Source organism: Carex rostrata, chromosome 10 (assembly GCF_964058835.1).
Source record: "Carex rostrata chromosome 10, lpCarRost1.2, whole genome shotgun sequence".
Lineage (NCBI taxonomy): Eukaryota > Viridiplantae > Streptophyta > Magnoliopsida > Poales > Cyperaceae > Carex > Carex rostrata.
This window is the reverse complement of record NC_135927.1, coordinates 13,169,938-13,194,854: the sequence shown is the minus strand read 5'-3', so window position 1 is coordinate 13,194,854 and position 24,917 is coordinate 13,169,938. Positions and strand designations below refer to the sequence as shown.

The 24,917-nt window shown below is 32.7% G+C and overlaps 2 protein-coding genes across 4 annotated transcripts; both read right to left on the bottom strand.

Annotated features, from left to right (window-relative positions):
- Window positions 1-10,786: 10,786 nt before the first annotated feature.
- On the bottom strand, window positions 10,787-16,945 carry LOC144560325 (ERAD-associated E3 ubiquitin-protein ligase HRD1-like). Of its 2 annotated transcripts, XM_078309485.1 has the most exons (9): window positions 16,700-16,945; window positions 15,873-16,164; window positions 15,138-15,383; window positions 14,405-14,581; window positions 13,620-13,769; window positions 12,849-13,063; window positions 12,293-12,437; window positions 11,583-11,748; window positions 10,787-11,110 (listed from the first exon to the last, which is right to left on the bottom strand). In XM_078309485.1, exons 2-9 carry the CDS (start codon window positions 16,157-16,159, stop codon window positions 10,988-10,990), a joined length of 1,509 nt encoding a protein of 502 aa, XP_078165611.1. In that variant the 5' UTR covers window positions 16,160-16,164; window positions 16,700-16,945; the 3' UTR covers window positions 10,787-10,987. The 2 variants fall into 2 exon arrangements, with proteins under 2 accessions (XP_078165611.1, XP_078165612.1); XM_078309486.1 differs by lacking the exon at window positions 16,700-16,945 and having other exon boundaries at window positions 15,873-16,175.
- A 1,948-nt stretch (window positions 16,946-18,893) lies between these two features.
- On the bottom strand, window positions 18,894-22,263 carry LOC144560629 (protein FATTY ACID EXPORT 1, chloroplastic-like). 2 transcript variants are annotated; one of them, XM_078309865.1, is made up of 7 exons: window positions 21,998-22,263; window positions 21,475-21,546; window positions 21,294-21,438; window positions 20,744-20,911; window positions 20,019-20,065; window positions 19,273-19,313; window positions 18,894-19,028 (listed from the first exon to the last, which is right to left on the bottom strand). In XM_078309865.1, the coding sequence occupies exons 1-7, from the start codon at window positions 22,139-22,141 to the stop codon at window positions 18,938-18,940; spliced, it is 708 nt and encodes a 235-aa protein (XP_078165991.1). In that variant the 5' UTR covers window positions 22,142-22,263; the 3' UTR covers window positions 18,894-18,937. The 2 variants fall into 2 exon arrangements, with proteins under 2 accessions (XP_078165991.1, XP_078165990.1); XM_078309864.1 differs by having other exon boundaries at window positions 21,294-21,546; window positions 21,998-22,261.
- Between the last annotated feature and the right edge of the window lie 2,654 nt (window positions 22,264-24,917).

Below are 24,917 nucleotides of genomic sequence, written 5' to 3'. Positions count from 1 at the left end.
GCACAAACTCCTTCGAATACTTCCACCAAACCACGTTGCACGATTTAGAGAGGTGAAAATCGCCAGTAAAATTACTACCAGAGAAAAATCACAAGGTGAAAAGATAATTTTTCATCTCTGTTTTCTATTTGTATGTGTTACTTTCGTCAGCACAGGGAAAAAAAGAAGCAAGACTATCTACTATTTTTCTCTGTGACCATCATATTAATTTTTAAATGCGAAAAATTATTTAATCTCAGATTTTGTATTATATGTCACTTTTATTTTTAAATAAAGTTAATCTGTAATATAATATGTTAATATTGTTATAATATTTAAATTAAAATGTAAATTATATTCCTATATGTATTCATATTTAATTAATATCTAATTTATATTACGATCCATTTGCATCCTTATCTCGAAGACTCCAACTCCCATGAGATACTAAATTTCTTTCGGTGTATGACTTAAATGTGGTCCAGATCAAAAGAGTAATAAAATAGTTTCGTTACACTTACACAGGTTTAAAAAAGAGATCCGTGGAAAACTGGAAACTATCTTCTCCAGGAGGTCAAAATAACAATCGAACCGTCAATCTATGTGGGAAAACAGTTATTGGACGGTTGTGATTGTAGTATAGCAACAAAATCATATTGTCACGACTTGTGTTTGTGGTCTCCAGTGCGAACCCACCTGTGCTTCACCGCTTTGTCGCACAGCGGCACAGATAACCCGAAGATAAATTTGGCAATTCACTTCATGCAGCGCAAGAATCACATGCAGCGGTTGTTTTGATTTTATTGTATGTGCGCTGCAGGAAGACAATATTGCTCTTTTAAGATCTTTACCCGTCAATTTGGCTGATTTTTAGCTTCATCTGTAGAGAAATTAAAAATTGATCCCCATTATTATTATTAACGTCCATACTTCAAAAATAATAAACATAAACAATAATAATTTATAGTATATGATGTACATAAATAAATTACTGATCCCAATTAAAAAAAATGAAATGACACCTTCAATTTTGGAGACATTATTACTTGGAGAGAAGAAACACGCGGGGGCGGGGGCGGGGCCAACTAAAAGTCTCTACCACATTCGCACTGAAATAGAGCTGTAAACATGGTCCACCGCGTGTCGTACATTCCTACCACAGACACAGAGGAAGGATGAGGTGCACGTGAACCATCCATCGTCTACAGCAGAATGACAGGTCCATAGAAATCATCCCTTCAAAGTTTCAATAACAGATCGACATTATATATAGCAACTGGTTGGAGGAGCAGTATCGACCATTGAATTTTGGATCAACAGTTAATATTTGATCTAGAGCAACACCTGTGACGGATCAAACCATCATTAATTGGAGAGGATCTCGATCGGCGACAACTACCAGAGGGCAGAGGTTACGGCCAGGATGGAGAGAGACGTGGAAAAGTTCCGGTTCATGTTAACTCTCCTTTCTTAACAAACTTTCAGAAATACCTCTCTCTCTTAAACCCTTTTCTCCATTTTTTTTTTTTTCTTTTGGGAAATTTCAGGCCTGCTTGACTGAGTGACTGCCTGTGTTCCATTTTTCAAGTTTCAACAAAATATTTATATAATAAATTAATAATTCCATACTAGCATTTATCATTTCTACCCCCCAAAAAACCAAAAGACAAAAAGAGATCAGCAACATATATATTTAGCAGCGTAATTAATAAGCTTTCAAGTGGGGAAAAATATTTTCTTTATAAAAGTAGATTCTTAGGCGTTGTTAGGTTATGCCATAGCTTTCAAATTTTGGAAAGATAAAAAGAGTGAAATAAAAAAAAAAATATAAAAGACTAGTATTTCCTATAACTACTATTTAATATGTGAGCGGATATTTTTAATTAAGGGTATTTCTTGACTGGCCCACTAATAAAGTGCACCATATAATACAGAACACAGTTGATGAATCTGAATTGTTGAAATTTGTCTATCTTACGTAAGTGATGGTGTTTACATAAAAAAATTAAAAATTTTGAATTAATTTTGTATATAGTCAAGTGGTAAAAAAAAACGTTAAAAAAATGAATGTATTAAAATTAATTTATAAATCTTCTAATTTTGACCGCTTGATTTTATATTAAATTAATTAATTTTTTTTTTCGTGTAGATGTATCACTCGTAATATAGATAAGTTTCAACGGTTTAGATTCGTCATTTGAAATCAATCTGATAGGTTTTAGAGTTGACTTCACAAAAAAAAAAAAATTGATAAACTTAAGAACACCAGAGTAGAGTTCTACTTTGGATATATTGATCCTAGGAAATCTTAAGGCTGCATTAAGCGCATCTTATAAGGATTTACTACAATCATTTAAGTTGTTTCCAAAAAATAAAAATCTCTAATTACCAGTGGAATATTATAATTTAATGTCAACCTTTTGTGAATTATTTGTTTGGTCTAGGACTTTCAAATATATTACGATAAGGAATATAAATATAATTATTTTTTTTATCAATCATTAAATCATCTTATTATCAAATAATTTTGTTGTTATTATAACCAATTACAAATTTAATTTAATATTTTTTATTAAATTTATTATGAAGACTCTATATCGTAGGTATATATTTTAAAAGAAAATTACCGTTGATCGTTGACCATTGAATCATTGAATGAATATCTCTTAAAAAAATATTTTTCCTTATATTCAAACCTATCCTAGGTCCATGCACACAAACCCAAAAAAAAAAAAAAAAAAAAAAACAGGTAAAATGGAATACAACCACTTGATTTCGTTTGCGAAATAAAAATGTGGAATAGAAATAAAATCTGGTTCTTTCATAAATCCGTTACTTCAAACTAAAGTTTATAGTAAAGAAAATAAGATATCAATTATGCCAACTTTTACGCTGTCGCACGGAACTAGCAATTAAATTCAACCGTACATCGGATTCAAGAAGAGGCAATGAGGTCAATTTAATTTTTTTTTTTTTTGTAGTTTTGTATAATTTTTTTATATAATTTAAAATAAAATGTAATGGTACTATAAAATTGATTTCTATTTTTTAGAAAAAAATTATATAATTAATTGTTTTAGTTTGAAAGTCTGACTCTGTCTCTATTTTGAATGATAATTTTAAATTGTTAAATTGATATAATTTACAAGTGAACTGAATTTTTATTTTTATTTAATACAGAGTCAAACAATGAAAGTTAAATAAAAATAAAATAATTAAAATAATTTCTTAAGCCTTCATTTGTTTATATGCTTCGGTTTACATTTGATGAACTGAAAAAAGTTACAAATTTAGTATGTGAATGTCTTATTCGTGAATAAAATTGGATTGAACATTTAGGGTTCGTATGTTTAAATTGATTGTATAGATTTCGAGATTAAATTCGCAAACTATCTCTGTGAACTTAAGCTCGTGCAATATTAATTGTCCCATGAGTTGATTATTTTTTTTTTATAGCCGTTGGTTTTACATCGCGTACGTTGCATAACATACTGATAAGGTTTATTTATGATTTAAAGTTCGAAAAATTGAATTTGAAGGTGAACATTTGCTAGCACGGTTTATGCAAATAAAAAATATATATATATTTCACAATAATGGTTCAGATAGCACTTTACTTTGTGTTTCTTTGCCAAGTCTCTATTTTTATTTTTTTTAAGAGTACAATAAGAGCTTTTGCTAAAAACAAAAGTCTAATAAGAGTTCTAATATTCAAATAGACAGACATTTTGGAGACAAATATTGTAGACATTTTAAAACTTCCAAATATACGGGTAAATATTTTAACAGAGCAGTTTCGGCTTCATGCAGTCCACAAATCGCATGCAGTGTTGTTTTGATTCTGTAATATGTGCTTTGCATGAAACCAAAACTGCCATCTTAAAATCTTTACCCTAAATATACATAAGCAAGGTTGTGACGATTTTTAAACAGAACCAGAGAAATAAAATGACATCCGAATTAAATTTTAGCCGAGTATTAATTAAATGTATCATAATGGGCCATCATAATCAACCTTGTTGATTTTTAGAGAGAGACAGAAGGAGACCAATTCCAATTAAAATTAAAATTCAAATAGAGGAATGAGGATAGATAGGATAGGAGGGGAGGTGTCTAGAGTCTAGAGTCTAGAGAGAGAAAAATTGGTGGAGAATCAGAGTTGGTGGGTCTCAATCAGACAGGCTGTAAATTGAGAAATAGGGGTCCCTTTTTTTGATTACTAATGCACAAAACTTTATCATAAGAGAGAATCCAGGCAGTGGCAGTCACATATTTAATTAATTTTAAATAAATCTTGTGTATCATTTAAGGCTGTTTTGGTTGTTACAAACCTTTCCAGGACCATCACACTTGTAATTAGCTGCAAATTTGCAATGGTTAACAATCAATACGCAACTGAAAAACAAAAATTAAAATAATCAACCCACTAAACCATTAAACAATATAATTAGATTTAGAATTTTCGATTGATTGTGGTCACAATATATTTATTTATAGTTTGAAAGAAAAGACAAACGCCGCATGATTATTAATCTAATCATTTATACAATTTTAATTGATTCGTTTTTCATGGATAAATTGGAAAAATTAACAATTTGAGTTCATCATTATTTGATCAATAAGATAATCACAACATGTTTATTCAAAATTTCAAATTGAGTTCATCATTATTTGATTTGACAAATAACACATTTCTGATGTTACTAATTTTTCAAGAATTTTAAAACAAACTGTTACAATTGTCAATATTTTATTCCCAAATACGCATGGTTGATTGAATTCTTCAATCAATGATATACAGCATAGTATCATAATCAATGTTGAACCGAGTCCTTATAGTTTTCTTCATTTTCTAAGAGATATTTGGGATGTGTATTGGCAGGAATTTTAAAACGGACGAATAATGTGGATTTGCACAGGAATTAATACCGAATATCCCACATGGAGGAGGAGACAAATTCCATTTAGGTAATCTCATTCATATTAATTACTTAAATCAAAGCTTAATTAACTCTTTATTCAAACTAAGATTATCTTTCAAACTTCACTATGACAAGAATAATATTTATTCTATAATAATTGATTTTTTATAATGATATTTTTTTTTAAAGAATTTCATAATAAAGTGTTTTTTTAACATATATAATACTTTTTTTTTATAATGATACTTTTAAAATTCATAATTTTTATAATGATTAATTTTAAAGAATTTCATAATAAAGTCTTTATTCAAAGTAAGATTATCTTTCAAACATTTCTTTCTCTCTTTTTTTGAGGAGAAAAAGTATGAAAAAATGAGCGCTCCGATCATAATAAATAAGGAGGGATAATAAAGTGTAAATTAAGTTCATTAACCAATACACTTAAAAAAATTATGTAAACTTTCTGACATGGCAACCTAGCTTTTGAGACGAAGTTTCTGACACTCTCTCAAAAGATCGAGGATTAAAAATGTTTTGTATCCCTCTCTCTCGGTTCTACTTTTTTGAGCGAAGAGGAGAATGAGAAAGGGGGAGAAACCGGAATCAAGCGGAGTCGGGAGTGCGGTATCATCGGAGCTCGGAGCGTAGAGTTTATATCTCTATAAAAATACGACGGTAAGTAGATTCGATCGTCGTTGGAGTGCGGTGGTGGTTGAAGAAGCAGATCCGGTTGTGGAGTGAGATAGCGTTAGGGTGATCAATATCTCGATTGGAGTGCAATAGTGAGTAGATTCGATCATTGTCGGAGCACAGAGGCGGTCGAAGAAGCGGATCCGGTCGTAGAACAAGATGACGATTAAAGTATTACGGTGATCAACATTTCAATTGGAGTGCGAAGGTAAGTAGATTCGGTTACCATCGGAGTGCGGTGGAGGTCGAAGAAACGGATTCGATCGTGAAGCGAGATGAAGATTATAATACTTTATTAAATTTTATAAGAATAAAAGAGTAAATTTAGGAATTACAGTCATTTGACTTATTGTAAATACTTTTTGTGTTACAACAGATGAAAAAATGTTATGGAAATGTAGTCCTTGCAATCTTAGTCTTAGCACGGTACAAATGTGCAATAGAGAAAATTATGGTATTATCGTTACCAGAGAAGTGCAAACAGGGTCTCCAGTAACTATTTTTTGATGGAAGCTAGAATAATTAGAATAGTGAAATTTGAGAATAGAGAAAAAATTATGATTTTCATATTATTGTAAAAATGGTGCCTTCTGCCTTGATCCCAATTTTTTCTTCAAAAACAAAAATTCACTTAATTTTTTTGTCAATAAATGCTCGATCATTAATATGTGAGTCAAGTTAATATTTTTTGTCATAATAATTTAATGTGTAGGTCAGAGAAAAATAGAGAAGTTAATTTTTACAAAAATGAAGAGGATTCGAATTGATTGAATAAAAATAAATATTTATTTAAAATTATAATGAAAATTTATTACCCACTAACTTAATTGGATTCTTAATGTTTATGATATGTGTTGAAGAAATTAGCAACATAATCAATATATCGTTGCACTAAGCAATCTTATTCGTTACATATATATGTCACATCATTGTCGTCCTTATCCGTTTAATTATGCTTCTTTACTTATTTATCACGGTTCTCATACTTATATATATATATATGCTTCTTTTCTCAACGGAAGGAAGGGATGTGTTTGATGTGTACAGGATGAAACAAAAATCGTAATTAAACATCATACAATTCTTGTAGGAAATAAATCTCATGCAAATTATTGTGTTATGTTTCATTATACTATCTATACAAGTCTTTCATATTTCGAAAAATAAATATTTATCTGTGTCCAAAGTTTGTTAAAACTTGATTAGAAGCGTAGTGTAATTTTATTTTATAAGGACTGAAAAGTATTGATATATGCAAAATATTATAAACTACAAATAATTCAAAATATTATAAAGAAATATTCATAAATTGTCAATTTATGAAGGAGATTGAGACTCTTTTTTTCACTGTCATCCGCACTTGAATGGGTGGATGCCGGTACCAGTTAGAAATTTATGTAACTGTAGTAAGTACTAAAGAGTGGTTTAGAGAATTGTAGCATTTTCTGGTACATAATGTAATATTGTACTAATTCACTGTAAGAATTATTTGTAGTTTCAACTATATATAATAGATGGAGATGGTTCAATATTTTTATTTTAATAAATATTTCATCGATTCTCACAGCTATTCAATATGTATGTTGTTAATATAAACAGTTTCTTTTATGGTTAATTAAATTGGTGTAATAAAGGAACTCCACATGCAAAGCATCTAGAAAAGAAGTTTATGCAAATATCAAATTTGATGTGGTTTAATTAGTGATAGCCTTGAATTGAAAGAGCATTAATGAAAAGAGATCATGTTAGGTGTCTTTGTGATAGCAATACAAGACATAACCAGTTAGCCAGTCTAATCTCTTGTTGCAACTACAGTGTAGCAATCTGTATTGCAAGTCAGTTGATTTATCTATATAACACTTTAAGTTTAGTAGGTTATTGCAAACAATTGATCCGAACTAATTAACATAATTAATCTTCATATTAAAATTCGAATAGATACAAAATCACAGTTTCTGAACAATCGGAAAACAATGATTTTAATATTGAGATCATGTTAATCGGTTCGAATCGATTCTTTGAACTTTAAAAACAAATATAAAAGATAGATATGAAACACGATTAATTAACATACAAAATATGAGATATTTGAACCCTTGACAAAATATTTGAAACTTCTCCTCTAAAAATATTTCAAATTGACAGAGATACAAAGTGCATTAATTGTACCTATATAGTAACAATGTATTGTATGAATCAAAGGGCTAGAATTAGGTGCAGAATTAAGAAGTTCAAGAGCTGTTAGTGTTAGTTGTTGGCAGCTAGAAATTTTTTTTTTTTTTTTTTCTTTTCTTTTGTAGATGAGAACAAAACAATCAAAATCAGTTTGTTTTGTTGTAATTGTATACTGATGTGTATCTCTGTCTACAGACTAGACTATTAAGGCACCTGCCTCGCATGAAAAACTATTTGTCCTTCAATCAAAATTCTAAAAAATAATGGTGTGGTTTCTCTCCGGTTTCCAGATAAAATGGAGATCTCCGTTCTATCTATAGTCCCTCACTCCCTTGTTACATTATTGGTAAGTTTAACAGTTAAAGAATGAACCGTATTATTTCATATCCACCTTCTCATTTCCAATATATTTTATAATGTTATTTAATTGAATTTACCTCAGCTCCAAATAAAAAATGAATACAAATACATTTTAACAAATAGTGAAAACGGAGCGGATAATACCCGATTTGTATTAGAAAATTAGATACAGATATTCGATATCTGAATATCCATGTGAATACAGATACATATATGATTTTAAATTTTAATTACCACTATCCGAATAGTAGATATATACTATGTAATTTAATATATATTATAAAAGAGTTCAATTATTCACCATTATAAACTTTGATATTTTTAAATAATATTTATTTATTTATTAATAAATACCCGATCCGATATATATATGTATCCGTCTAATATCCGATCCTATATATTTGAAAAATTAAAATAAATACGGATATGATTTTACCACTATCCGCTCCGTATATGACTGTTTCCACTCCTGATTTTAACTATTAATAATTTTTTTTTATAATTTTGCAATTGCTCTTTCGAAATATCTACAAAAGATTCCTCAGTCAAATTTTCAAACCTAAAATCTCCTATAAAAAATAAATTGTCTTAGTCACTAGGTTAAAAATTGTTTCTCTCTCTCTATACAATCTTGCTAATTGTGGTTAAGAATGTTTTTTTCTGGATTTTTGTAAGGAGCTAGTAAAGAGTTGGGGACACAACTACATTTTTGCAATGTGATTGCTACCTTATATGAGAGATTTTTGAGCTAAATATTAAATATAAAAATCTAAACAAAAATAATTATCTTGGTCTCTAAATTAAACGCTCTTTTCTCTGTATGCAATCTTTGTAGCACACGATTAAAATATATTTTTAAAGTTTCGTAGGAAGCTAATAAAGAGTGAGGCCCACTATTGCTCTACATTTCTGCAAAGTGATTGCTATGATGTCACGAATTAATAGCAATCTTCTTTCTAATCTCTATTCTAAAGTTAATATCTGCTTGCTTTTTTGTATTGATTTAGGAAATTCAATTTGAGAAAGTAACACCAAATGAAAATGATTCTAGAATACAGTTGTCAGCTGGTATTGTTGGTCACCACATAACGAGAATTTGAGGGCAGGGGAGGGGAGGGGAGGGGAGAGGTTTGCCAATTCGTATCCTCTGTTAATGAATCTTTTGAGTTAATGAATTTAGAATGTCTAATTTTCTTTAAGATATGTGCGAACTATATCCACACTAATATTAAAGGGCCTTGAATCATAGGTTGTGATTAAATTGGCTCAATTTAAAATCTGACGGTTAAAATGCGTTAATTAAAAAAAATACTCTTTTGAGTTAGTGCAGACGATGCAGACTCAGAGTTTGCTAGGAGTTTCAATCCAATTCTTCAATATGCAATCTCCTAACTTCAAATATCTACAGGAAATTGCTCAGCTAAATTTTAAACATACAATTTGCAAAATGATTGCTAATGTGCCATGAATTAGCAGCAATTTTTTTTTTTTTTTTTGCATCTGTATTCTAAGGTCAGTATTGCTTTTCTTTTGTATTTAATTTAGGAAACCCAATTTGAGGATGAAACACTAAATGTATTTTTTCGCTCAAATAGAAAAAAATCATAAATTTTGTTGACGAATGCTAACTATCACCTACAAGTCATCGCCTAACGCTTGTCCGAGTGCTACCATGCAAATTGAGCTTCATGCGCACAAATTTGGACATGCTTCGTCATTTTCAACGCATTAAAAGTTTATATAAGGATTATAATTATTTTGATTTAGAGAAAATGCTAAAAATCTCCGGCGTGCTTTTTTAATTTGATGCATCAGCATCAGAAACGATTAATCATGTATAAATTTTATACATGCAAATTGCGATCGTATTGCGAAATTTAGGCGATCGCTTCTAGTCGATCAAAATCATTTCTCTTTGTAATTAATTCAATGGTCACATTTGGAGGCTACTACCAAATACCGGGACATGTCTCTTTCAAGACAAGGATGAGTGCACTAAAGATTAAATTGTCAATGCTAGAGAAAGTTGACATGGCCTAAATTGGCGCAACCAATAATTCTGATGTAGACATAATTATTTGCTCAATGGCTTCCGTTCCGTGTTTGCTCTAGGAGGAAAGATTAATTAATTAAATTATGTTTTTCTGCATTGTATAGTCATCATGTTTACTGTATAGAGTATACACATCGACATATCCTTGCATGCCTTGTTGCTGTTTTCAACGAGAACTTGATTAAAAAAAAACATAATTTCTGGCCATTACCTATTTGATTGTTCCCTGTCTTTTGTTATTTTTACAAGCCCATTATTTTTTTTCCCTTAAAACTGCTCATGCCCCATTGTTTAAATTAAAGTACAACATCTTCAACAAAAACTGGGCTCTTTTCATTTTCATTTTTTTATAATATAGAAAACACCAAGTTCGATATTATTTTAAACACACCTCCTTTTTCAAATCAGTCTAAAAGATTATCTTAACCTATGACCTCACCTTTGTGAGAATTCATCTCTATATTTGACAATGAGGTGTTTAATTCATATAAAAGTTATTATTGTCTTTAACCATTGCCCCCATTTGGCAGCAAACTTTTAAGAGGACCGAATATCAAAAATATGAACAGCATCTGTCAGTCACAGAAAACAGGCAACTGGTGTAAACGTTAACAATATTTAGCATAAAAAAAAATAAAAAGCAATTGCTACACATAACCCAAAAGAGAGTATATCCAAGGATGCTAACCACAAGAACCACGTAATACATTAGTCAAAACCTTCGAACAGGAATTTTATTACCTAAGTTTCAGATTTCCTTCTGTATAGATGGTTCTCTCTATACTTTTGCTGTACTGATGTTTCAAGACTATCCCGTGTGACTGTTTGTTTCTAACTTCACATTTGCTGCACTGTCAGAGTTCGGTGTAATTACAGCTTTTCCCTTTTTGTCTCCGTGCTGCTCTAGAACTTGCAGCCTGGTTTGTAGAAGCTGGAAAGAACAAAATACATAGAATTCAATTAGCCTTTTTGTTTTAATTTTTTTCTCTCCATTATATTTTTTATATTCCTTTTGTTTATTTGCAAGGAGAGGGAGTCTGATCTGGAAATGGAGAGAGAATATTTGCTTCTACGTCAGAATTAAGAATTACCAAAAAGATCTTGAAATGCATAAACAACAATTTAAATTACAAGAAAATAGCACAAGTAAATTTGAAAGAAATGCCAATGCAAAAACAAACAGATCTCACGCACAGAAAACATTGAACAATATCGTATATATCCCTGAAAAAAAAAACATATCTATATACACCTGCTCTCCCAGTTTGTTCTAAGATGCCATCGAAGGACCCTTAGTTAATGCGGGAGGGGGGGGGGGGGGGGGGGGGGGGGGTGGGGTGGGTGGGGGTGAGGAGGGTTACATACTTCACAGGTATAACTGTGAAATTATTATGGAAAGGTACCTTGAGGTGCGTCTGAAGTGAACCCAGTTCAGCCTTTATCCGTGCAACCTCTTGTGTAGGGTTCGAAAATGCAACACTATTATAAGAGCCTGCTCCATCAACTGACAGTTGGGGTTCACTTCCTGATACATCCGTCTCTGATGTACCAGTCTGAGGTTGTGCCTGTCTGCATATGCAACACAAAAGCACATAGTTAGAACAAAAGATCGTTATATAATTCAAATGAATACATGCATAAGTGCATCCTTTTTCTGTCCTTCTCTTTCTAAATAACAGTTAATTTAGTGTTGATATTATCACATTTTATTATCCTTCAGTTTTGGGTGATATAATGCACCTCTTCTCTTTTGTTCTTGGTTTGCTCTTTGCATAACACTCAGAACTTAGCACATAAATTGGAATTTCAGGGACATCAAATGGGAGAATGGCCTTCATATGAAAAAACTTCAAGTGTGCCCTCTACATCATATCTGACCCAACAAACTCCCCCAAGTTTCTAACTAAAATCTGCAACTTTCGTCTTCATTTTTCATCAAAATACCGAAATTGCCCTCTTCTTTTCCATCCAATATGAGATAAACAGTAGGTGTACCCTTTTCAATCACTAATAAAAAATCTTCATAAGAGTCGTCATCATCAAAATGGAACACATTCAGAATTAGTTCTGCTTTTAATTTGATACACAAAATTTAACAGCACAAGATGCATACTTTGAGAATAGGTTTTGCGTGGGGTAAACAAATGATTGCGCACATAAGGCCATAGCTTGTGCATGAGCTTGAAGTGCTCTCTTTGTCTGGCTAATGGGTCCATTTGTCGCGCCATCTAGGTCTTGAGTAGCAGATCCTGAAGCTCCTGAATTTACCGAAAAGAGAAAAAAATTGGACCATACATTAAAAATACAAAACATAATTTACAAAGGTGATTACCTTAATTAGAGGGTAGTATGACAAGCAAACAAATCATGTAAAATTGGACCATACAGAGACCAGATATAGTGGTTCAGCCAGCTTGCAATTGAATGTTTTCAAATAGTAAATCGAAGTTGTAACTTCTTACAATGGCACGTGGCATATACCACCACATCTGTTATCTTATATTGATATATCTATGTACACTGTCAGTATTTAAAATGAGCTTTTAATTGGAATTTGTGATTTTCTTTACCAAATAAGTGCGCCATACCACCCAGTATAACTTCTAGAATACACTTTATACCCAAAATAAAGCTACAAATTCAAGTAATATGAATAATCTCATAATTACCAGGTTGAGAAGACTCGGCAGGCGTGCCTTGTTGCCTGGCAGCTGAGCCCCCAGAAGTTCCATTGTCAGCCGGTACAATGAAAGCCCGGCAGGTGGGGCAGGTATGCTGTCTCTCAAGCCAAGACCTCAAACAATGCACATGGAACAGATGTCCACATAGCAACTTCTTAGCTGTTGTCATCTCCTCTCGGCATATAATACATGTAGCATCGCTTCTGCATTTCCACAAAATTTGCTTAATAGAAAGGTCATATCAGAAATCTAAAACCCTTTACAGGATTAAACCACCCATGCTTCATTCACACAATGTTATCATCCTACTGTTTTATGTCTCCTTGGAGAATTTTAGTGTGATAAATTATTCTAAAACCGACTAGCGCAAATGTGCAAAAAGTTCTCTAGTACTGCTCAAAACCAGACACTACCTGAACAGATTAACAGGTTGAGATCAGTTTATTGATGTGAAACAAATAGACAACTATCTGGGAGAAAATGTTTCACCAGTCATATCATTTTTCTTTTCTTTTTCTAAAAATTCATAATCCAGGACAAAATATGGAAACATCATAAGAAAGGGATTATATCCTCACCAATTTCATATAGAAACTGGAAATGTTCATGTCCTCTCGACAACCATTTAATACAAGAAAGAGAAGGGACCTCTCCAACTTCTTACGAAGTAGGAGAAGCACTCAAATCTCAAAAAAAAAAAAAAAAAAAAAAAAAAAAGAGTAAATGAATGTGAAAATAGAAAAACAATAAAAAGCTTACGCCTCAAGTTCCTCAGGAGTTGCATCAGGGAACCGCTCGTTCATATTGGATGTGATTTTCCGGTATCGGATGTAGTCAGAAACTCGAACTTTAAAATTCCGGAAAGTCTCATACAGCTCTCTGATCAAGTGAAGTGGAACACCATAGTTCCTGTTTCATTTTTATTTTCAATATAGGGTTAATATCAAGTTAAAACAAAATTCAATTAGAGTATCTTACAACATATAGGCATGAACAAAAAACAAAATACTAATGTGCCGTTGTATTGGTGAATAAGGACAGGAATTAGCCATGTTCCTATAAAAAAAACAATCTATTTCAAAATGAGAAAAGAAGAGGATCAATAATGACTACACTTGACTAATTCCAAGTTTACAAAGACTAAAAAAATACTTCATTATTAATACATTTTGTTCCAAGTACCAATCAGAAAATGGATTATAAATTTATAAGAGTTCTGCAATATTCTCAAATCACAGGCAAAAAATAGACAAGGAAAATCAAAGGTGTCATTGGTCCTTGAGTAATATAACATGTACATACATGGTGTATGTCTTTATGGACAGTCTACAAAGATCAAGTCAATTTGATATTTGTGCTTATGTTTAATATGTGACTGAAAGACCTGATCAGCATATTTGGCTTGGCAAAATTTCTGTTCTCAGTATAGAAAAGATTTTTGATATGAAGTATAAAATATCTAATAACTAGGAAGTACAAACAAGCTCTACTGTTATCTAACAAAAGACGGGGGGGGGGGGGCGGGGGGGGTAAAGATTACTTACAAAAACACAATAATGAAGAAAAGCATGTACAAGGAGAGATGGAGAAGGTCGCTGACAAGTTCTAAATAAAATGTATAAACCGCCTTTTTCTCCCATTGACCTTCCATTAGCATGTCACTTACATAAAAGATGTACTTCACGAATGTCGACACTGTTGTTGTTGCCAGAATTGCATACCTGGCATCAATCATAGAAAAAAGAATGTCAGAACCACAACCAAGAGAAAAGAATATTAAGTTCTTCCTCATTTGAAATTCAATCAGAAATTCACACCACGGAAGATGTTTACACCAACACAGGAACTGTGTTTGAGAAGTCCTTGTTATGCCCTAGTTTACTTTGCCTCGGTTACAGGAGCATCTTGTGGCAAAAGATAAGACTATAAGTTCAACAACAGCAATTTGGTTTTGATACAGCTTTAATTGGATCAGAAGAAGGTACATAACTTGTAATGTTTGCCTATGTTTTCTTATTAACTGTCTGCATAAAATAAACAGCTCTTGATAATTGAAGCACAACTAGATGAAATTAAGCAAAGTTGACTTAAACTGAGAAAATATTACACAATTGTGTAATAAGTCATGAACAATTGGATTAAATTGTGGCTTGGTTGCAAAATTGAAACTTAATCAGGTACAACTGTGTTTTAACAGCAGCAGATTTGAAAAAAAAAAAAATGGTAAAAGCTTGCATCATTTGTCTACCAGTTAAGCAAATACTTGGTCCAACTTACTCAAATGAGAAGAAGATAGCAACAGAAGCCTGCCTAGTCTGAATAAGAGACTTAAGTGAGGTGGTGAGCAAAATACAGTCGATCGCAAAAAGGAAGACCATGAAAGAAACGATCCTCACATGTGACAGAGTTGGCACAGAAGGAGTTGTTTCAATGTACTCAACTCGCTTCTGAGCCAGCCAATGCAGTGTCTTGATAAGAAGAAGCGCTGTCACCATTGCTAGAAACGTCACTGAGAAATCCTGCCTGAAATAGCAAAGTCAGCGATTACCCTAAAATGGGAAGACTGGTATTTACAGATACCTTTTTTTAACTTGTATTTTACAAGATGCTCAGTTCAGCTAGATTTCCAACCAAAAAACAGTGAAGCTATTCTTCATTTAGGTTATGTAATGGTTCGTACCAAATAAGCATCTAAGATCTTTGTACTTGCTAGCTTTCGCAGAGCACCAATGGACATTCTGTTAACTATTGAAAATTTTACCCCACCTCAAGTAAGTCCTTTAAGTAAAACAAACTGAGATCAGGAAAAGAGGACTTTCTGTTGGATGCTAAGTTCATAAGGACAAATTCTTAAGGTCACAACGCAATTTAGTCATCTTTTTGCTTGAGCGAACATTATTTTCAGCAGTCGGTCGTCACACTCAAATAAAGGATGTGGTTTAATATTTCCAAGAACCATCAAATATTGGGTTGGGTAATAGAAGGAAACTGACAGGTGGCAAGATATCCTACCTGAAAATCGTGACTGCAAATAAAATCTCAACTATTTCTCGCCATGACTGTTCATTCAGCCTCTCAACCTCGGCCTCTCTTAAGGTCCCGAGAAAAATTTTCTTCAGGAGTTGCCATAAGATGCACATCAAGACGAAGCCAGTATTTAAAAGGAGAACAAAGCAGATTTTTGAGGTGGACAGGTAGACCATGGCAGGGTAGAATTGGGCGCGGCTGCTGAAGGCATAGTACACGGCCGAGATCGTCGCCAGGAAGCTGAACCCGGCATACGTCTGTAGCCTCATCATTTTGTCTGAAAAATAAGTGGGACCACTTGTCAGATACAGTGTTTATCTCTTTAGTATACACAGATTATACACCTGATATAAGAGAAGAATTGTTCAAGAGGTCTTCATTGTAAAAAAAAATAAGGTTCAGATTGTTTATTATACCAACTGGAGTGGTACCAGTACAGGTCTGACCTTTAGTTTGGCACTATTCCTTGAGTTTTTGTAGTATACGGTCGCAGATGCGCGTCAATATAGAATTAGGCAGAGGAACATTGGGGCTCAATTAGGGAGTTCTGGAGTTAATTAAAGGGTCAATTTGGTCTCAGACTTCAATTTGGACTTAATTTCACAAGTCACTGTTTCACTATAATCTGCTCTCACACTGTACCTATCCCATCAGGCACAGCATATACTGCCTAAAATGCAATTTCAGGTCACAAACTACAGAACATTAAAAACACCACAGAAGAAACATTAGTTAAACAATCAGCGGCAAGCATCTCCTATATCGATACAAATTACTTAAAACCTATTATTGGAACTAGCAAAGATACTAACTTCAGGGTTTCCCGATTGCAGAAAAAAATCGAGCGGCGACCAAAGGCAAGGTTTGCGATTCTCAATCGCGAAGGAAATTGGTGCAGCGGTATCTCCGAACCTAGGGTTTAATCCGAAGACGACAGCGAGCAAAGCTCAATCGAGAAACATTGAGATCGGAAATGGTGCGCGAGGAAAAGAAAAGAAAAAAGAAAAAAAAAAGAGAGATACAGGGGCTGAACCAATTTGCGTGTAGCAACCAATTGTGTGCTGACACGTCAGACAGATTTAGTTTTTATTTTTTTATTTTTTCGTCCGGTCTGGGTCGTAGAAACCGATACACGGAAGTTTATTTCCGTTGTTTTACACCGTGTTTGGTTTTTGCAAATGGTCAAGTGATGGCATCGCTAAGACATGGAATTCAGATCCAGTGAAATACTAATTTTCAGTTCTAAACCAGTGTTGTAAGTAACGTGTGCGTTTGTCAAATGGATAGGGTAACGTTATACGGCTGATTAATCAAAATTTTACAGATAATTTTACACTTTTATTAAAATTATTAAAAATAATTAATTGAACTTAGTTTTATTGTTAATTAATAAAATTTTATAAAATCATCATTTAGAATAAATCTCAGCTAAAACAAGACAAAATATAATATATATAACAGATAAATGAGAAAAATAATAATAAAAAAATGGCCGAGCTAATTGACAATATAAATACAAAACGGACAATTCATAACAGTTTGATTATCGTCAATGATCAGTCAGTCGATTATCCAGATTAAACGGTCATTTTTTAAAACATTACTCTAAACAGTCTAAAAGAACTTAAGGCACCATGTCCGTATTTCATTTTTCTTCCAGTTTTTCTTTCATTCACGCCCGGAAACAAGCAAATTGTCCAATAAATTATTTTTCTTTGTAAATATGGCTCTCTGATAAGAGAAAATTATGGGTATATTGGAATGAGGAGGTCACTAATTCAGAATAGCAAGAATATAACCCACTAATCCGAGATAGTGAGCTCACACTAATCTGAATTACCAATGTCATTCAAACGCGAAATAGAGAAAAAAAAAAATAGCTACTAACATGATTAGCGTGCTGCTCTAAAAATATCTTGAAATAAAATGTTAAATATAGCCATTTTTCAAAAAAAAAAAAAGTAAAATGATTCTAAAATTAATAAAATTCTGTATTCTATCACATTTCGGTATCTATATGTAGATACATTGAGTTACTCGGATTCATCGTTTGAACTTCAAAAATTAAGATTTGGAGTCGACTAATACGGTAATACCTCATCTTTACTTCATGAAGCAAAGTGGCATGACTTTCAATATATCTGGTATATCCAGTGTTTTAAAATGCGGTTTTGTAGATAAAATCAGAGCTTTATTGGGACAGGTGGATTCGGGTAACTTAAATTATCATTTTATTCCGTCTAAATTCGATGTACAATTAATCTCTAATGGTTTACTCAGAAAATTATCCCTCCCTAGAGTCTGAGACATTATTTCTGTCCAAATTCGGTGTACAATAAATCTGATATGGTTTAAATTAAGAAGTGATCTTCAAAAAAATTTAGACGGCCTGTTTTCATTTTATTTTTTACGAGACCACTTAATTTATATCTGCTTACTATTATCAGACCTCGCAAATTTTAGTTTTACAGTGTAAGGCCGATAAGAACCCTGACAGATAAGATGCTTCTATGGTATATATATATATATATAATCCACCTCGCAAATTTAAGCAGACCTCACAAATAGTATCTTACCATGCTCATAATGGCAGCACACAATTTGAAGGCTATATAAAACCAGACCTCACAAACAGTAACTTCTGAATCATACCCGCCAATTTGGTTCCAGTAAGGCCCATAAAAACAAGTCTCCAATACTAGTCAGATGTCTACGAAACTCTTACATAATGAACAACTCAGAATCTGCAAAACCTACATTACTTGTATGTTTCTATAAAAAGCTTTCTCCCTAACTCCTGAAATTTGATTAATGGTCTTGTATATTTTCCCAAAGCAGCAAAACTATCAACCCCCCCCCCCCCCCCCCCCCCCCCCCCAACCAACAATCCCCACAGTTTCTCTTTCAGAAAAGACCAAGCTGCACTAGTTTAGGGACAAAAATCTAAAAACAGTTATTTCTTACTTTTGATGGGGGTACTGAAACTCAGACCATTTATTAAAAAAATTCCTATGCACAACATCACATTATAATAGATGGAAATTCATTATCTATGATGAAGGTGCCACCATTGCCTTCTTTTTGGGAGGTGGGTTTCCTCCACTAGCCATAACATATAAGTAGAAGCAAATCATCGCCACACTGTAAGGAGAGTGTTTCAACCAGTTAGTACAAGACTTAGCAGAGAATTTGTTTCAAGGGATTTATATTTCAACCTATTTGTATCAGTGTAAAATTAATGCCATCTCTCGTTGTCAAAAGAGATCAAATTGAAAGTTGCTTTTGCAGTGACCTTAAATCTTAGGTAATGATGTGGCCCCAAAAATGAATTAACATGTCAATGATTGAAAACAAAGCAATCCCAAGAATTAGAATATGAAAGTACCTTATAAAACCATAGAAGCCCCATGGAAGTAGCTTTTTAGTCTGCCCATATAGTAATAAAAAAAGTTACATCAGTATGGTCTGGCATTAATTGCACTGCATATATTGGTCCCCAAATTTGCCCCAAAATAAGTAATAAATAAAATTTAAAAATAAATGGTTGCTAAAACAATTAGCTTAAAAAGCAAATACAAAAGTTGCTTATATCACAATGCGAAGAGGCAACTTACATGGTTTTCCTTTCATGCAGGGCTTATTAGTATCAAGATAATAAAATCATTTAAAAAATGTGCTTATAATCCCTGATGTCATAAACATGATTTTACCTTACCTAAGCTGCTTATGAGTAAAAAATTCTGGAAAAAAATAAAAAGAGTTTAATAACCACCTTACAAAACCCTACTATATGGATTTGCATTTCCATAAGGAAAATTAACAGAGACATCCAGAAAGTGAATTTGTAAGAAGTATGCCCATTACTGACAAATGCCTTTTCCTTCCTTTTTTTTTCTTTCAATAAAAATATTGTTCTTTGGAAAAAGATGGTGCAAGGGCATTGGGTGTCTAAAACAAACCTATCCCATTCCTCAGTTTATAGGATTTTTAAATTTTTACAATTTAAATTGGTAGTGATTATCTACTAAAATTAGATTCCGTGTAAAAATTTGTTCAGCTGTAAGCTAACGATTTTGTGGCCACAGAAGAAGATGAAATACTAAAGAACTGAGTTATAATAGGAGTACATACCAAGTTGAAAGCCTGGACATATTTCCACACAAGTACAGAAGCAATGGCTGTAAAGTATAATAATTATTAGAAAAATCTAGATAACTAATAAGACTAGAGTAATACATCCATGTCTCTCTAACAGCTAGAGCAATTACAGCAACATGTTTGTTAATTCACAATCACAGTAACCCGATCATAGCATAGGCAACTGGGCATCTGTACATACTATTATATACAGATTCAAAAATTATAAAAAAATTCAAATGTATTTTACCGTTTCATATTGTTATGAAATAACACTTTTGCTATATTAGAAAGCGACACCCATAAATATTCAAATTGCAGACAAAAACACAGCATTTTCAGGTTATTTGCAAACAAACCCTTTTTATACTCTTTAACCCATTAATGTCATGGAAAAGAGATTCAGTTAACAAATTTCTATAACTATGCACTTCCATACCTAATGGGTCTCATCTTCTCCCAAGCAACAACCAAGTCAACCAAATTCTAGCATCGATTTTGTAGAATAGTTATGAATTATTAAGCCTAACATCTAAATTTAAGGGTAGTTTAGATTTAATATATTATTTGCTTGAATTAGCTTCAACTTTACTGGTTGGATGCTAATAGCACAAATTATAAGCAAAATGTAGATTTGCAACAAACATAAGAAATGATGGGTGTTACTGCAATAAGGTACAAAAGCAGACACCATGTATTAAAATTTAAAAAGAAATAACCTGCTTGAGCCAGTATGAAAGGCACACTAGACTTGCCACCTCTCCAAACCTTGAGGCTGGTTATACCAAGGACAAAAATAGCAGCCCCTGGAGCAATGCCGAGGAACAAGCTCTCTGGGTTTCTCCAAATTAGAAATCCAATAATACCCATTGCCAATAGAAACCCACCTATCAAAATAAATTGAAACAACAATATTAGAATATAAAGATCTTAGAGACATTTCAAACCACACAGTATCTGCGTCAAGCAACAACTTCAACCACAGAGTACTACTTGAGCAACAGCTCTTACCTAAATTCTATGGTATTAGTAAGGAACATTGCTCAAAATTCAAGTATGCTATCACACTAGATTCCACAAATTTGTGATTTTGTTCAAAACATTACATAAGCTCCAGTTATGCAATCAACCCTTGTTATAGCATGACTTCTCCTATATTGTTCTCTAATTATGCAATTATAAAGCCTTGGTGTTTAGTTTTTACATCCCAAATGCAAGACACTCAGTTCTGACCTCAAAATAAAAAATTTAAAAGGAGCGAGAGATTACCATAAGGAATGCCTAAGCAAAAATCATGGATTTTTGCATAATTCTTTGGCGGAGAGGAAAGTTCCTCATCTGATGCTTTATGCACATCAATTTCTTCAACATTTGAAGCCGAAACTGTGTTATTTTGAGTTACATCATCAGTGTATTTTGAATCCACGCTAGGAGTCTGATCATCAGTGTACTTTATAGATGTATTAGCATCAAAGGCTATTGTTAACAAACTATTCTTCTTTACAAATGTAGAAGTTGACATCTGTCATTAGAAAAGAAAAAAATGTCCCATGTCAAAGGAGAAAAAAAGAACGAGAATGAATAACTTTGTATACACTCAAACTCAGATGTTTGTTTCCAATTTGGTACTAGATGAGATGTGTTGTTACTGGACCCAAATTCTACACTACACAGCTAGAGTTTGCTGTCTGATCAATAGATTCTTGTAATATGTTGGTCATAAACCCCAGTTGACCAAAAAAAAAAAAAAATTGAAATAAGACTCGGTGTGAAGGTCCTTCCAGCTGATAATTCCAATGAAACCACCTCTTCAGAGCTAAAAATTCAATAACAATGTTAATAATAAATCCTATTCCAGGTTTCACAAATCCTGGATCGGTGTCTTAGTCCCAATTTGCTAATCTCCAAAATGTAACTTCGCAACTGGGATCACAGTATTAATATAAATATAAGGAATTCCTAAAAGAAAGCACCTTAGAGGCGATAAGAGTAGAGTTTCCGGACAGAGTAGAAACCCTGAAAGGAGGAAGCGGTGAGAAACGGAGACGTCCAGTGGAGTGGACGACGCATCTCTTGGGGGCCACCACTGATCCGTACATCTGCGCCACCGCTGCCATGGATGCGCTGGATTCACTGAATGAAAATAAAGGTGAAATTCAGGAGAGGTTAAATTTCTCGAGAGACTGTCGAGGAGAAAAATTCCTCTCGTTTTTTTTTTCTCTTTTGGAGAGACGCGTCGGCTGGTGGAAACTAAACGAAGCAGATTTCTAGCTAGACCCGGTCTAAGACTAGTACTTCTATACTATGTTGTGAGCACGTTTCACATGTGATATAAAGTCAAAAAGGAACCTCAAAGGCTCAAACCACAAAAAAGTTTGATTCTTACGAATAAAAAAAAAATACTTTTTTGGAAGAAGAAATACAGTACGGTTAAAGCTAACGATTTTGTACACCAATTGTATCTCATTTCTTTGTCTTTATTTTCAAAGTTAAAACAGTCAATTCGAATTGTATAACATAGTATTTATAGAGTGAGTCTACGGTACTATGCATATCACGGGTTGTTACCGTGCTACGGTTCTATATTCGAGTTTTCAAATCCTAACGGTCGATCCGAACCGTTCATCTTATTCTCCATATTAATATGTGTTTGGAGACCAAATTTTACATTTTTTGAAAAAAAATTACTATTTTTTTAGATATTTAGAAAATCACTTGATCTAAAAATTATGGACCATCCAAAAACAGTGATTTTCAATCAATCTAAAAAAATAGTAAAAAATTTCAAAAAATGTAAAATTTGGTCTCCAAACACATATTAATATGGAGAACAAGATGAATGGTTCGGATCGACCGTTAGAATTTGAAAACTCGAATATAGAGCCGTAGCACGGTAACAAATCGTAATATGCATAGTATCATAGACTCACTCATATTTATATTAAAATATACTTAGAAATCAAATTTTATATTTATTAAAATTTATTTACTATTTTTTAAAAAGGAGGGTTCCAATGCCTTTATTTTTTGTACCTCTATCATGCTTTCATTTTTAAAAACTTTAATAATTCAAAATTTAAAACTTAAAAGTCAAAATAGAACGTTGGATATTTTCTACATCATTTTATCTATGCACATGTAAAAAATTATGACATTTCAACTTTATTTTGATTGTCATCAAGAGCTTGTAAAAAAACACACTAATGTGAATGATTTAGAGACGTTGATTTTTGAATTTATTGATTCACATAAAAATAAAATTGAAATGTGATAATTTTTTTATGAGCACATAGAGTAAATAACATAGATCACATCTAATGATTTTGTTTTGACTTTTAAGTTTTAAATTTTGAGTTATTAAAGTTTTCAAAAATGGAGGCATGATGGAGGCACAAAAAATGGAGCATTTGAACCCTCCTCTTTTTTTAAATACGTACAAATTCACTGTTTTGTTCAAAACCAATGATTTTGTATCTATCTAAAATGTTAGTAAAAAGATTTTAAAAATATAAAATTTGTTCAACATAATTTAATATAAATATCATGTTAAACAGTTTGAATCGATGGTTTAAACTTCAAAAATAAAAATAAAAATAAAAATAAAAATATGAAATATAATTAGAACACAAAACCTACAATACATTTTAACCTCTCTTTGAAATATTAATATTTTTATTTGTAGGCAATGTTTGTTTGAACTTTGAATTGATAGAATTCACTGAATAGAGTAGAGCGGAAAGAGATATTTTATAGATATTTTATAGGGTACAATGAAATTGATTAGGAAGGATTCGTAAGGTCACAACAAATCAGCTATAAAAATGTTCGCAAGAAAAACCTAAATTATTAATGCATTTTCTTTGGCTGTAAGTTGTAACACATATTAGAATGGAAAAAAAAATGTTAAATGATGAGATATATCAGTACTGCAATACTTGTGAAAATAAGATTTTGAGAAAGAGAATTATGCTATCAGTCACCACACTATTTTTTTTTTTATGGTCAGCGGTAAGGTACCGCTAACAATGATTTTCAATAAAAAAAAGAAGTTTATATACGTGAGGTCAGATTTTTATTACAGTAAAATCTATAAATAAGTATCCCTCTATGCCTAAACGTGTTTAAGCCATACAACCACATCACATGCTGCTTTCCAAATTAAGCGCCTCATTGATTTGCGTTGGTCTGAAAATAGGCGCCTATTTATTTCGCGCCACAAGGCTCATGCTCCTGCTGTCCAAGCCACCGTCTACATCCGTGCTTTTTCTATTTGCGACGGTACTTTTTGCGAGAAAAAAAATACATTTATGACGGGATTCTGTCGCGAAAAGTATCGTCGCAAATAGAAAAAAAACACGTTTATAATGGTACTCCGTTGCGAAAAGTCACTTTTTATTCTCGTAAAAAGTGTCTGTCTTTTGTAGTATGTTGAAACGTATAGTGAACCCTCGCGAGAAACGTATCTCATATCGACAGTCCAATATTAAGTGCTCCCTTGTTTCCACCACCTCCATATCGCACACATGACAATTAACCTATCTCTGTGAAGCAATACACTTTGTCCTCGAACATCAACCAAATAAAAACTCTCACTTTCAAAGGTATTTTGGTGCTCCATAGCCTTTCTTGAAGTGAGCATAGTACTCAACATTTTGTATGCCGAGACACATGTGAATAGTCCTGAAGCATGCCAGCGCCACTCCAATCCGGTTTTCCCGTTCCACCGAGCACTGGTAAAAAGCGACAAGATCTGACAGATCCTTAATTAAGAAGGACATGTCGGATGTCTATGATGCCAAGTCCACCATTTAATTTCGGAGTGCAAATTATTTCCCAGTTTATCAAACAATTTATAGTCACCACACTATTAATTGTGGCTTTTAGCTTGTTCAT

What these genes read in the sequence shown, in the direction of transcription:
- LOC144560325 (XM_078309485.1), bottom strand. Translation starts at nt 16,159, where the DNA reads ATGATGAGGCTACAGACGTATGCCGGGTTCAGCTTCCTGGCGACGATC. An exon ending in GCTATCTTCTTCTCATTTGA is followed by an intron (nt 14,582 to 15,137) that starts GTAAGTTGGACC and finishes GATTGATGCCAG; the next exon opens with GTATGCAATTCTGGCAACAA. An exon ending in ACTCCTGAGGAACTTGAGGC is followed by an intron (nt 13,064 to 13,619) that starts GTAAGCTTTTTA and finishes GTGGAAATGCAG; the next exon opens with AAGCGATGCTACATGTATTA.
- LOC144560629 (XM_078309864.1), bottom strand. Translation starts at nt 22,141, where the DNA reads ATGGCAGCGGTGGCGCAGATGTACGGATCAGTGGTGGCCCCCAAGAGA. An exon ending in ATGTCCAGGCTTTCAACTTG is followed by an intron (nt 19,314 to 20,018) that starts GTATGTACTCCT and finishes CTATATGGGCAG; the next exon opens with ACTAAAAAGCTACTTCCATG. An exon ending in GGCTTCTATGGTTTTATAAG is followed by an intron (nt 19,029 to 19,272) that starts GTACTTTCATAT and finishes CTCTCCTTACAG; the next exon opens with TGTGGCGATGATTTGCTTCT.